General features: G+C 49.4%; 6 protein-coding genes across 6 annotated transcripts; 5 read left to right on the top strand and 1 right to left on the bottom strand.

Annotated features, from left to right (window-relative positions):
* Positions 1-190: 190 nt before the first annotated feature.
* N7496_005386 (SDR family oxidoreductase) lies at positions 191-1,103 on the top strand (the record flags this gene model as incomplete). The annotated part of the gene is made up of 4 exons (XM_056698315.1): positions 191-230; positions 279-592; positions 647-1,017; positions 1,067-1,103. The coding sequence occupies 4 exons, from the start codon at positions 191-193 to the stop codon at positions 1,101-1,103; spliced, it is 762 nt and encodes a 253-aa protein (XP_056556840.1).
* An 892-nt stretch (positions 1,104-1,995) lies between these two features.
* On the top strand, positions 1,996-2,722 carry nctB (negative cofactor 2 transcription regulator complex subunit NCB2; the record flags this gene model as incomplete). Its single annotated transcript, XM_056698314.1, has 4 exons — positions 1,996-2,017; positions 2,063-2,113; positions 2,278-2,522; positions 2,603-2,722. The coding sequence occupies 4 exons, from the start codon at positions 1,996-1,998 to the stop codon at positions 2,720-2,722; spliced, it is 438 nt and encodes a 145-aa protein (XP_056556839.1).
* Positions 2,723-3,444: 722 nt separating this feature from the next.
* On the top strand, positions 3,445-5,550 carry N7496_005384 (uncharacterized protein; the record flags this gene model as incomplete). Its single annotated transcript, XM_056698313.1, has 3 exons — positions 3,445-3,474; positions 3,545-4,931; positions 5,003-5,550. The coding sequence occupies 3 exons, from the start codon at positions 3,445-3,447 to the stop codon at positions 5,548-5,550; spliced, it is 1,965 nt and encodes a 654-aa protein (XP_056556838.1).
* A 626-nt stretch (positions 5,551-6,176) lies between these two features.
* Positions 6,177-7,512, top strand: N7496_005383 (putative C2H2 finger domain protein (Kin17); the record flags this gene model as incomplete). Its single annotated transcript, XM_056698312.1, has 5 exons — positions 6,177-6,195; positions 6,252-6,435; positions 6,488-6,520; positions 6,585-6,706; positions 6,764-7,512. 5 exons carry the CDS (start codon positions 6,177-6,179, stop codon positions 7,510-7,512), a joined length of 1,107 nt encoding a protein of 368 aa, XP_056556837.1.
* An 838-nt stretch (positions 7,513-8,350) lies between these two features.
* N7496_005382 (cytochrome P450) lies at positions 8,351-10,054 on the top strand (the record flags this gene model as incomplete). Its single annotated transcript, XM_056698311.1, has 5 exons — positions 8,351-8,410; positions 8,472-8,613; positions 8,688-9,073; positions 9,133-9,826; positions 9,879-10,054. 5 exons carry the CDS (start codon positions 8,351-8,353, stop codon positions 10,052-10,054), a joined length of 1,458 nt encoding a protein of 485 aa, XP_056556836.1.
* A 1,524-nt stretch (positions 10,055-11,578) lies between these two features.
* On the bottom strand, positions 11,579-12,773 carry N7496_005381 (F-box protein; the record flags this gene model as incomplete). Its single annotated transcript, XM_056698310.1, has 2 exons — positions 11,579-12,581; positions 12,637-12,773. The coding sequence occupies 2 exons, from the start codon at positions 12,771-12,773 to the stop codon at positions 11,579-11,581; spliced, it is 1,140 nt and encodes a 379-aa protein (XP_056556835.1).
* Between the last annotated feature and the right edge of the window lie 124 nt (positions 12,774-12,897).

Genomic DNA, 12,897 nt, shown 5'->3' with positions numbered 1-12,897 from the left:
TTTCCTGGTTAATTTTCAGAACGTTTGTCGTGAGATAATCTTCTTCGTGTACAGACCAAGCTTGTGTGTTTGGGTTCTTATAGCGAGGGCCGATAGTGGAAGGCAGAGGGTCCCTTGTCCACAAACCCTGTCAACGCAATTTGTTATCAATCTACTTGAAAGCTTACTGACAAGGTTCATAGTGTTCAAGATGTCAGCCAAGACTATCATTGTTACAGGTGCCTCTCGAGGTCGGTGCCCCCCAGCTCGCCTCTGTAGCTCAGACTGACAACATCCAGGTATCGGTCTTGCCATTGCCAAGTACCTTCTCACAGCTCCCCAGGCACACAATGTCGTCGTGGTGGCCCGCAGCGTCGAGCCTCTCCAAAAGCTGAAGGAGCAGTACAGCAAGCAGGTTGAGGTGGTGAACGGCGACCTGGCTGACTTCTCTCTCGCCCAAAAGGCAGTTGATGCCGCCCTCAAATCCTTCGGTCAGCTTGACGGAGTGGTGCTGAACCACGGCATCCTGGGCCAGGTCGGCAAGATTGCCGCTGCCGATATTGACCAGTGGAAGAAAGACTTTGATGTCAACTTCTTTAGTCTGGTTGCTTTCGTACGGGACTCATTCATACCAGACTACCCAATTATATCACTGACCAGTCTACAGACTAAAGCAGCTCTCCCGGCTCTTCGCGAGTCCAAGGGCAAGATTATCTTCACTTCCTCTGGTGCCGCAGTATCCGGTTACCGTGGCTGGGGTCTCTACGGAGCTACCAAGGCCGCAATGAACCACTTCGCCATGAGCTTGGGCAATGAAGAGCCCGATGTCACCTCTATTGCCATCCGGCCTGGCATGGTCGACACCGAGATGCAGCGGGAGCTGCGTGAGGACCACGCCACAAACCTCGATGCCGAGATGCACTCCAAATTTGCAGGTGCCCACAAGGATGGCAAGCTTGTCAAGCCCGAGCAGCCGGGTCATGTTATGGCCAAGCTGGTGCTTGACGCACCCAAGGACCTTAGCGGCCGGTTCTTCTCGTATGTGCTACAGTTCTACGAAAACTCGGATGATGCTAACAATACGCAGATGGAACGACAAGGAGCTAGACTCTTTCCAGGGATAGATTTATATTTTTCATTGTTTATGATTAAATTCAAGTTATATGGGTTGAACAGTTCTATACAGCAATCAGTATTGAATGCCATAAAAGCAATGGGTGTAAAAGTCAGGGGCAGATGAAATGTAATCAGCCGAAAGATGAAAAGCAGGTACATTTTATAAGCATTAGGTGCAGAACACCTTCATACTTAGCATGGAATGTAGGATGATCATCATACAAAGAGGGTGTGTATTGAGAAAGAGTGATTGTGATTCGTACCTATCGAATATGCTGGAGAAAAAAATGGGTTGAACCGAGTGTTGAAAAATTCTAAGCGGCAGCCCGCGATATCTTTTCCCATCCCACAAAGAAACAGATTTGAAAATCCTAGAATTCTTGAAGAAGTCAGTCGAAGATTCTTCATAATGCAGTCATGAGCAGAAGCAAGAGTTTTGTGCAAAGATCAGTTCGTCCGTTTGGCTAGGACAGTGTAATCACCACGGTTTTGTATGATAGGGGCGACAACGTTGTTCATCATAGAAAATGCAAGGAGGAATTTGAAGAGGAATTGAAGCTTACCATTAGTGACCAGCCTCAAGAGGGAATTCACATTAAAATCCACTCTTGAGGAAGAGTATCGAGAGCAGGTGGTTGATGAAGGAAAGAAAGGAAATGCAAGCTGGAAGAAAAAAAATTGAGAATAAATGTGGTTGCAGGCGGTGAGGATCTGCCGGCAGGAAAATATATGGGCCCGAGTCTCAAGCGCGCCTCGGGGAGCATTTAATGCTTCAAGTTCGCCCCACGCAGGAACTCAAAGAAAAAAAGTGTTACGCTCACCCTTGTCACTACCTTTCTCTTTGTTTACACTCGTGGCTGTCGACGCACTCTTTCATCTCTTACCACCTATATTCCCACCATGTCCGATCGAGAGTTCAGCTGTAAGTCTCATACCTGTCTTAACACTGATGACGTTTGCGCGCAAGCTGACATGTTTGGATTCACCTTAGCAAACGATGACCTGTCGCTGCCCAAAGGTATGACTGGATCCCACAATTGAGTCTCGCTTCAGACGCGCCCCAACATTTGAATCGCGTTGATCCCTTTAGGGGAAACCTCTGTTTGCTACGCCTACAGAGACAGTCCCGCGCGTTTGATCAGGCCTTGCTAATACCGATTCACTATAGCGACGGTCCAAAAGATCATCACCGAAATCCTCCCCCTAGCATGGGCCAGACCTTCTCCAAGGATGCGCGCGATTTGCTCATGGAATGTTGCGTCGAGTTCATCACTCTGATCTCTTCCGAGGCGAACGACATCAGCGAAAAAGAAGCCAAGAAGACCATTGCATGCGAGCATGTTGAGAAGGCATTGCGGGATCTCGGCTTTGCAGACTACATCCCCGATGTACTTGCGGTGGCTGAGGAGCACCGAGAGCAGCTAAAGGTGCGCATACACGGGCCTATTCAATGCCAGATCTTCCTATGGTATTCTCGACTGCCCCAGCTAACATATACTTCCAACAGTCACGGGAGAAGAAGCAGAGCAAGATGGAGCAGAGTGGCCTGTCCGAAGAGGAGCTCCTCCGGCAACAGCAGGAACTCTTCCGGTCTGCCACCGAGAAGTACAACGCAGGTCCGGAATAAGATGGCTTCTTGTGCTAGAATGAGCTCATGCTGGTCATAGAGGAAAACGGATGCCGGGCGTTATTTTTGCTGTCTTTACGGGAATGGTGTGGTCTTGGAGTTTTTCGATGGTTCTTTTATCTTTCTGTGATTTTTGGAGCATGCAATTCAGGCGCGATACAACTAATGGCATATCTTGACATTCAATGCATTATGAGACTTCTGAACAAACTACTCGTGGAACTCCACAAACAGATGATATAGATCTTTGTCTTTAGCGTACTAAGTATTCACGCCCTCGATGGCGGCTGATTAGTCGTTGCGCGAACAGAGAACGCAGACTCTCTACGTGGTAGGACCTGAACCTCGAATCTCTACGTTAGCCTGTTCACGAAAGTTGGATTGCACGGGAGTAACCGTGTCAAGTACCTAGAATAGTGTGTTTGTCTTGTAAAATTCCTCGAGCCGTGCCAGCTGTTTGCTATCTCAACCTCTTCCATGACACCTGAAATATCAGGCCACAAACCTGACCCGACCCTTCCCTTTTCGCCTGATTCCTCAGGCGATAACTCAATCATATGGCTCTATCGCCTCAGGCTTACAGCCCCACGTGACTCAGCACGCCAAGACCCTAACTACGCTAAACCACGATGGGACGCCCCAATACCAGAGCGAGCGCCAGAAGGGCCTTGGAAGGGAAAGTCGACGACGTTCCATTGTCTCCCATTCGCAAACCTTCAATCATGCCACCCTTCAAGGATGAGCATATCCTGGTACGTGAAGCTTTATACCCTTATTTATGAGCTTTCCATCAGCAACACAGTCTCCTAACTCTTGTCCCAGTTGATTGCGCCAGGTTCGCAAATGACCCTGGCGCAGCTCGGGCTGCCCGAAACATTCACGCCTGCGCGCTTTCGCTTCCCCACGCGCATGTTCCCTGCCCAGAAGAAGGGAGAATTCGAGCCTTACCGAGTCCGCGAACGACGCCAGCCAGTTGCATCCAGCAATGGCAACGGCGCGCCCAAGAACGAGCCTCCCAAGACGGATGTGGAAATGAAGGACGCGGAGTCCACTGGCCAAGATGGCGCGGACAAGACCGAGCCTGCTGAGAATGCCGAGAAGCCTGCGGAGGAAAATACTGAAGGTGCTGAAAAGACTGAGGTCCAAGAGACCTTCTACGAGGAGGACGTCACATCCGATGAAGGCGCCGTGTATCCGATCGTCGGCGGACGCATTGTCGACTGGCCTTGCTTCTTCGCCCTCCTGACTCACATTTACAACGCCCTTAGCCCTCCATTCCACACTCCGATCCTGTTGATTTCGCAGCCGGCCTGGACTATGCGCGACCGCGAGGCGATCACTCAATTTGTCTTTGAAAAGTTCAAGGTGCCCGCGTTTAGCATCATGGACTCTGCGGTAGCTACATGCTACGGCTACGGCGTGACAACCGCTACGGTTATTGACGTTGGCAAAAGCAAGGTGGACGTGACTGCAGTGACGGACTGCCAGGTCAGCGAATACGGCCGGGGCATTGCTCTGGAAGGATGCGGCGGTGATGCTATGACCGACCGACTTGTCGAGCTCCTCGGTTCCAAGGGCTTCACCTGTGAGATGTGCGAGCAGCTCAAGCGGAGCAACATTGCCGAGATTCTAGCTCCCGGTACACCACTTCCCAGAGCTGCGGCTACCGCACGCCAAGGCACAAACCCGGCAGCTGCTGCATCGACTGGTGGAACAGGTGGAAACGATGCTATTCCTCGTGGCCCAGGCGAGGGCACCCAGATCGGTACCGATACCAACGGCGAGGAGGATGATGGAGTTCTGGACGTTGCTGCCATCGTTAGCGGTAACACCACAGAGTATCTTGCCAAGATGGAGAAGGAAAAGACCAGCAAGAAGGGTGGTGCGGAACCTAAGCAGAAGAACGCCCCTAACCATCAAAAGGAGAAGGCCACGTTCCAATTCGAGGAATTCGTCCCATTGGATGACGATAGCGCACCCACTAGTGGTTCCCGTCGATACATTCGTCACACTCGGGAGATCGAGGTTGGCGCCGAGCGCTTCCTCCTCGCGACGCCGGTGCAGAATTGCGGAGACCGACTGACTAGCGGCATCCTTGAAGATATCGCCGCCCAAGTCTATCACACGATCCTATCTGTTCAGAACGCGACTAGGCGTAGTGAGCTTTGGGACTCCATTATCATCGTCGGATGTGGTAGCCGAGTTCGAGGTAAGTTATGGATTTTCATCCAATCCTTTCGGCCGTGTTGGACTCTGACTAAGTATTTTGAACGTGTACAGGTTTCGCTCAGGCTCTTATTGGAGTCCTCACCCAGAAATACCTACTCTCTCCCTCTGCAACCATCTTCACCTCTGAAATCCCTTCAGCCTTCACCACACCTCTTCCTACTGGCGGCACTAATACTCCGGCGCCCATGGGCCAGCCTGGCCCTATGTATCACCCGGCTGCCCATGGTGTAAACCCTCTTCTTGTGGCAGCTACCCACAACAACCCTGGCATAGTCCCTGGCACGCCCGGCATGGATCCCAACGGTTCCGTCCACAGCCGCTCGACCGGTCACTCGCAGACTCCGACTTCCATCAAGCCTCTGAGACTGCCCGACTACTTCCCCGAGTTCAAGCACGAGGGCAACCGTAACACCCCCGGTGCCAGCCATGGCCCGAGCGCCACTCAAGGCGGGCACGGCGCCGAGGAAGCTACCTTCCTCGGTACCCAGATGGCTGCTCGGGTCATCTTCGTGGTTGATCAGGGTCTGTCTAAGGGCTTTATGACCCGTGTCGAATATAACGAGAACGGACCGTCTTCCATCCACGAGTACTCTCTGTGAGACGGGGCCTGACCTCAACGAGAACGGCCATGACGACGGCTTCATACGATTTGAGCGCGGTTTTTGTTTGATTCTTTTAATGAGTCCTTTTTCATACGGAACATCGGAACATCTGGCGAAGTGGGCTGGCTTTTTTTTTGCTATATTCGAAGAACCCTGGTTCAACCTTTTCGCCTACAATTGTCTTGTACTCCTTCCTTATGCTTTGATGCTTCCTAGAAAAGCTCTTTCAGGATACAGGTGCTGGGTGGGGACTCCGGAGTTCGGTTCTGTCCCTTAGGACTAGTGTAAACAAATTCATATGGGACATGTGTCAATATCAATTTTCCTTGTAGCCGTAAATCCGGACATTTACTCCGAAGTAATCAATAGTAGGCCAGTCAAAGTCCTGTTCTGTACCTTAAATTTGGTTGGTCCCCACTCTGGATTAGCTATCGGCACGTGACACGGAGATATCGTTCGCAACGCCACCGCGCCAGTGATTTTGTCACAGATCACTAATCCACGATTGACATTGTCCTCCCTTTTGTTCTCGACTCAAGCTCTCGATACTACGACTTTGATTCAGACTCCTCAAATATTCTTTCAGCTCGAGCCTTTCCTGCTTACAGCACATACCCTTCACCATGCCACGCGCAGAGGCCGGTAAGTTCTCTTCGACAACTCTTCTGGTCAGCTCATGTAGCTAACTCTACTTTTAGGTAGCACCAAGGCCATTGGGAACAAGATCAAGAGCAAAGGTGAGTCTTTGTTGGAGGATAGCAAGTTCTTGCGAGTCGTTGCGCTCTTCCGGTCGACAAGCTCTCGCATGCCGAGGTTTACAAATACTGACTGCGCTCTTGAATTACTAGGACTGGGAAGACTGAGATGGTACTGCCAAGCATGGTAAGTCTAAATGCTTTGCTACGAGATCCAGGAGCTGACAATGATTTGAAAGTGAGCGTCAAATGCGGGACGAGAATGGCTTCAAGTGAGTACTTTCCCATTACTTCAGGCTGCTGTGAGATCTGGGAGCTAACATATGGGTTTCCAAGGTGCCATGTCCAAAGCGAAGCGCATGTCCGTCAAATGCTGCTCATCGGCGAAGATCCCAAGAAACACATCAAACAATTCTCCAACGAGTTCTTGAAGAACTTTGTTGATCTCTTGAAAACGAGTGCGCATTGCCCTACCCTATTCATTGGACATGGATACTAACTGAAATCCTTGATAGCACACGGCGAGAAGCAGGTCAACGCCAATCATTTCTACCAACAAGTCATCGCCGACAAGACCCATATTCACATGAACGCTACGGAATGGAAATCGCTATCAGCCTTCACTGCACACTTGGGGCGGAACGGAATCTGTCGAGTCGAGGAGACCGAGAAGGGCCTATTCATCTCATGGATCGACAACAGCCCAGAGACGATGCGCAGACGCGAGGCGATTATGAAGAAAGAACGACAAGATAAAGGCGACGAAGAGCGTGAGCAGCGCTTGATCCAGGAGCAGGTTGAGCGGGCACAGCGCAATGCGAGGGAAAAAGAGAAGGAGGAAACTGCGGAGGAAAGGCTGCTACAGCGGGAAGAAGGGGAGAAAGTGAAGTTGAATTTCGGATTCAGCGCGAAGCCCAAGACAGATGCCAACCCAGCGGCACCCCAGGCGACGGTAGCAGCAACGGAGGAATCTTCTGATGCTAAGGATTCTCCTGCCCCGACAGATACGAATACATCCACCCCAGCTCCTTCTCAAGCCCCCGCCAAGATTTCAATGTCCTTTGGCGGAGCACAAAAACCGAAGAACGTGTTTGCTTCAGGCCCCAAGAAGAATGCACTGGCTGGAAAGAAGGGACCTGTCATGGCACAGCCAAAGAAGATGACGGAGCAGGAGAGGATCATGAAAGCCGAGATGGACGCTGCTGAGCGCAAGCGCTCCAGGCCGGACTCTGTGTTCAACTCTAAGCGGCCGAAGCTTGCATAGGGGTTTTATCGTGGTTGTCTCGTCCGGACGTCGGGGCTGTACATTTCTTTTTGCTTGTTTATTATACCCTGTACCCTGCACGAAATAGATGATCTCATCCTTTGAAATAGAAACATATTACACATATGAGGTTAATATGCCACCCGACCGTTAGACATTACAATGTCGCCTGGGTATAAGAGTCCTAACTGGCGGTAGTCTTCCGTAAAACAGACATAGCCTCGTTGGACTTGTGTAACACTGCAGTAGGACAGCCTTATTCTTTCAGCGCTATTGCCGCTCAAACTTTAAGTATACTGTCGATGTAGGTCTGTTGTGAATGACGGATAGATGGATGTACTGGGTGGCCTTACGACGACCGCTAAAAGAACAGTGTAACTCGAAGTCCACTATGCGTCAATATACTTATCCCATCGAGTTAAACGTCTTCTCCGACGGCCACAATTAGATTAGTTAGGATCACCTCTTATACTTTCTCGGTTGCCTACTTTTGTCGGTGAAGACTCAAATGTGAGTTTCCACGAAACAAGGCTGGGTCTCAAACACTACCCCACTTTAGCTACATCTGCATGTATCCATTGCAGATCATCCTCGTCGGCTGTTGGCGAATGACCGAATAGTCACTCGTCCATTACCCCTTTCACCCTCGCTCTCGTTCTCGCCCTCGCGCTCAAGTCGGACCGTCGGGGCGGGCGCTACCGAGTGTGGGGTTATCTAACAAAGAAATCGAGTACTATACTTAATACCTCCAACATATGTGTAGGGATATATAAATCCTCCCAGACCCTGCATTTTATCGCCGAAAAAGCAAAGCAAAGGTCTGCAGCAAGTCGGAGTCATGGAGTTTGTCAGCAACGCCCCGATGATTCTGGGTTCTTTGATCGGGATATTATGCCTGGTAAGCTTAAGCTCAGTCTGTCAGATTCTGGGATGAACCTGGATGCTAAGTATATTCGCAGCATGCTTTATACAGGCGTTTTACTAGTCCACTATCGCGGATACCGGGTCCTGAGATCTCGAAATGGACAGACATTGTCTATATCTACTACTGGCTCAACGGCCGGATACCATTCTACATCCATCAGATCCATGAACAATATGGTTAGTAGCCTCCTTGAAGTCATCATATAGTCCCGGTCACAATAAAGTGCTGACCAAAAGCTTGTTTCAACCAGGCCCGATTGTTCGCACAGGTCCGAGTCGTATTGATATCTGCGACATCAACGCAGTCAAAGAAATCCACAAAACGAACAGTCGTTTCCTGAAATCTGACTGGTATCGGAAGCTCGTTCCCAATAACTTAGAGAATGTGTTCACTACCACAGACCCGAGTCTCCATTCCTCGCGTCGGCGTTTGTTGGCTTCGCCTATTTCGGATTCATCACTGACGCGTATGGAGCCTATCATCTCGTCGAGGGTACACATGGCAGTTGACAGGATAACGGAGGAGATGGGGAAGCGTGGTGTAGCCGATGTTTTCAAGTGGTGGCTGTTTATGGCGACCGATGTCATTGGCGAGCTTAGTTTTGGAGAATCGTTCCGGATGCTCGAAGCTGGAGAGGTAGGGCATGCTTGAAACCGAAACTGTTTAGAATGATGGCTAATGAAGACTCCCAAAAGAAAACCCAATATAGCGTGGACCTCGAACATATCTCCAGTCTACAGCCAATCCGAACTACCTTCCCATTCCTCGTCAGACTAGGCAGATACCTGCCACTACCAGTCTTCAAGCAGACCGCAGATGCAGGAAAGAGAATGGGAAGCTACTCATTAAAATCAATCGAGCGATACAAGAAAATGATTGCCGAGAACCCCAACGATCCAAAGCCAACCCTCTTCACGAAAATGTTCGACTCCGAGAAAAGCGGCCTCACCCACGACCAAATTCGACAGGAGGCACAAGGATACATCGTTGCAGGGAGTGACACCACTGCCGTCACGTTGACATATCTCACCTGGGCTGTTTCTCGTGACACCCGCGTTCGAGACAAGCTGGTCGAAGAACTGGCGACCGTGCCCGAGCCAGTGGTTGATCGTAATCTGCGCGATTTACCTTACTTGAATCAGGTCATCAACGAGACACTGCGATTGTACACGGCCGTCCCCTTAGGTCTACCCCGGGCTACTCCCCCCGAAGGAGCCACGTTTAGTGGATACTTTGTTCCTGGTGGCACCACGGTGTCCACACAGTCCTACAGTATGCATCGGGATCCCACAATTTTCCCAGACCCGCATGACTTCAAGCCTGAAAGATGGGAGGAAGTGACGAAAGATATGAAGGATGCGTCGTTGCCGTTTGGAGGAGGCTCAAGGAGTGAGTATTTTGAAGCTCCTTGCATTTCTGTCCCTGCTAATCTTGTCGATAGTTTGTATCGGATTGCATCTCGCTCGCATGGAGCTGCGTCTTGGTACGGCGCTTTTCTTCAGGAAATTCCCCCATGCGCGCATTTCAACTAAAGAAGGGATGAAGGAGGAGGACATGGTTATGAAGTCTTTCTTTTTGATGGCTCCGCAGGGTCATCGGTGTTTGATTGAGGCTTGATTGTTTGGTTTACCAATGGATGTATCTTTCATATTGCATTGCACATAGCGTATCTGCGCATCATGTAGCGTTTTAGCAATTTGACATTTGCCTTGTTGGGTCTCTTCCTAATATTATAATAAGAAGTATAGCTAAACGGATACTTGACTTACTTGAGGCCCAGTATTTGCATCGGGGGTCTTCTTATTGACAGATATACTGGTACTATAATGTGTCACATCTGTACTGATTAGACATATCTCAGACCTGAAAAATTTGCAATACTATGGTAATTATATCTTATTATTGAGTAAACCAAAACTCTGGCGATACTAGGCGTCATTTTCGGTAAACAAGATGGTCCTTAAGCAGGCTAATGTGCTGTTTTCTTTGTCACATTACCGTCTACTCTATTCTGGTAGCTTCCATCTTCACTTCCTCCCAGGACAGCAAACGAGCTATAGATAGAAACTAAAAGATCTACCAAACACAAAATCCCGGATTCTACCATCTGCTCTTCTTATAAGGCAAGTCTCATCCCTTTCCAAAGTCGGCTCTATGATCCAATGAAAATGATTCCTCCAAATATTCAATCCTACATCAGAGACTACCTTCCAATCTACATAAAACATCAATTCCGAAAACCATCAAGGATTATCTCCCCAAGCAAATCCCAGATTGTACAAGAGTACTTGACGAAATTCAAAATACATGTGTTCCACTAAGCTCCGTGATTCTCGCGATCTCCGTTTATTTCATAATCGCACTCCTACTTTCCTGGTAAGCTCGACTCGAAATTCCAGAGCGAAGTACAAGTTACACCAGGAAAGCCTTGTTTATACATGAACTCATCCCCACAGTCTCAATAACCTTGAAGACAAGCGTAATAGACGTCAAACCAAGCGGCCTGGTAACCACATCCATCGTCATATTACATTTACGGAAGCAAATGCACTGACATATTCTCACGGTATTAAGTTCTCGACTACCGCCCACCGCTCCAGCTACCAACTGTATTCTGTGATCGTGTGCCAGAGATCCCGGTGCCCTCTGGAAGAGGGTTTCAAACTGCGAGTTCCCAAGATTTGACATTTCGCCCGAGAATATCCGCTGAGCCCCAAGGGGCATTTCAGGACTTCTCATCTCGCCCAAGAGAGTATTGGTGGATGTAGATTGTCAGAGCTGGGGTGGGCGTATGTTGTCTTTTCAGGAAGACTTTGAAGACTGCTCCTGGGGGCTTTACTATTCAGACCCAACAATCTCTGCGGGCCAAAGAAGAAGAGTGGTTCTGAGCCATAGAAATTGATGAAGCGAGAGAGAAGCCACATGTCCCATTATGTGTAATGTCTAAAAGATTGGTAGCATGAGGCGAAACGATTTGCGAGATATCATTCAGAATTGGCCTACACTCAAAGAGTCAAGAGTGCATCCATATGGTCCTTGGCTAAGTGATTGAGTAAAAATTGAACATCGAAACTAATCTATAATGAAATGTAAAATGTATGGCTTGACAATCGTGTGCACTTTTAGCCCTTGCTATGAAAATCAAGAATACTCAACAAGAGCCTGCTTCGCATGCTTCCGATAGTTCCGTGCCATCTGGTCGCGCCAGTCATCACCCATTCGACCTCCAAGAATCAAATCAATCTCTCGCAGTATCTCGTTACTCACATCCCTCCAAGGTTCCTTCCCATGTTTCTCCTGAAGCCAAGCGAGAGGAGTAATATCGAATCGATGACCCGCCCATTTCCCACGAGTAATATTATTCCCCCCACCAATCTTTTCAGGCTGCGTCGACCAAGAGATCCGGGATATCAACACTTCAGCGAAGCCAAAGACTTCAATCTGTGGACCGTGGATGAACTCTTCTTTCAGTGCAATTACTTCTCCTCGCACGTATTCCCGAGTAGTCAGATTCCGCAGGATCCACCGCTGGTCGCGCGGATAAAACTCCAGAATCTCAGGCTTGAGACCCATCATGATCTCTGCTCTGTTGGCGGTGCCCATGTAGTGACCCGCTTCGTAATCGAGGAACCATATTTGCAGTTTCTGCGAAAGGGGAGGTCCACCGATCTTTTTGTAGGTGTTCCGAATGGAGAATGAGTTGAAATCGTACAGCTTGTTCAGCTCTTTGACTTCCTCGGCTTCGGTCGGAGTGAGTAGGTTTGGCGGGAAATCATGAGGATCACTTTTATCGCTAACACAAATGATCTTCTCGCCGGCCCACGGCGCGAGAGAAGCGATGATATGCTCCTCAATATGGGCAAGTCCGACCGCCCAAAAGTATCGATTTGTCAGACTAAACCGCAGTACGTCTTCCACGACATCGAGCAACGAGAAAATGCGGTGATGAATCTCCGAGGGGAAATTGAAAAGGGATTTCGGACTCGTCAGACTGACTTCGGTTGCATTGTGATGCTCAATTCTCGCGGCTTTGCTAGAGTGGTTCTGGGAGAGACCGTTGCATCGAGTACGCGTCGTGCACTCGAAATCGTCATCCTGGTTATCTTCGGCATTTTCGCCCGGGAGAAGTCCATCGATGTGTTCACTGGAATTAACATGTTAGCCCTGCTTAATAGATTGTGTTGTTGTGATCGGCCGACCGGTGGGCATTAAGTGGGACTGCTAAAAGTGGAACGAGACCAGCCGCGCTGCCCGTAAGTAGAGCGTCGATCAAGTCGCCCAAGATGCCAGTGGTTTCTTTGCGCGCGGGCGCAATGACTTGCCAATGCTGAGACATGAGGAAGGTCTTGAATATTAAATTGTGCAAGTCTATGTTTGTGATGGTCTCAGATCATCGACTCTAGCTAGTGGCCACTGCCGGTCAACGTCAGTGATACGTATGGCCCTACGATAGATCATGG

This window comes from Penicillium cataractarum (assembly GCF_028827025.1).
Source record: "Penicillium cataractarum strain IBT 29864 chromosome Unknown utg000004l, whole genome shotgun sequence".
Lineage (NCBI taxonomy): Eukaryota > Fungi > Ascomycota > Eurotiomycetes > Eurotiales > Aspergillaceae > Penicillium > Penicillium cataractarum.
This window is presented reverse-complemented; position numbering and strand designations above follow the sequence as displayed.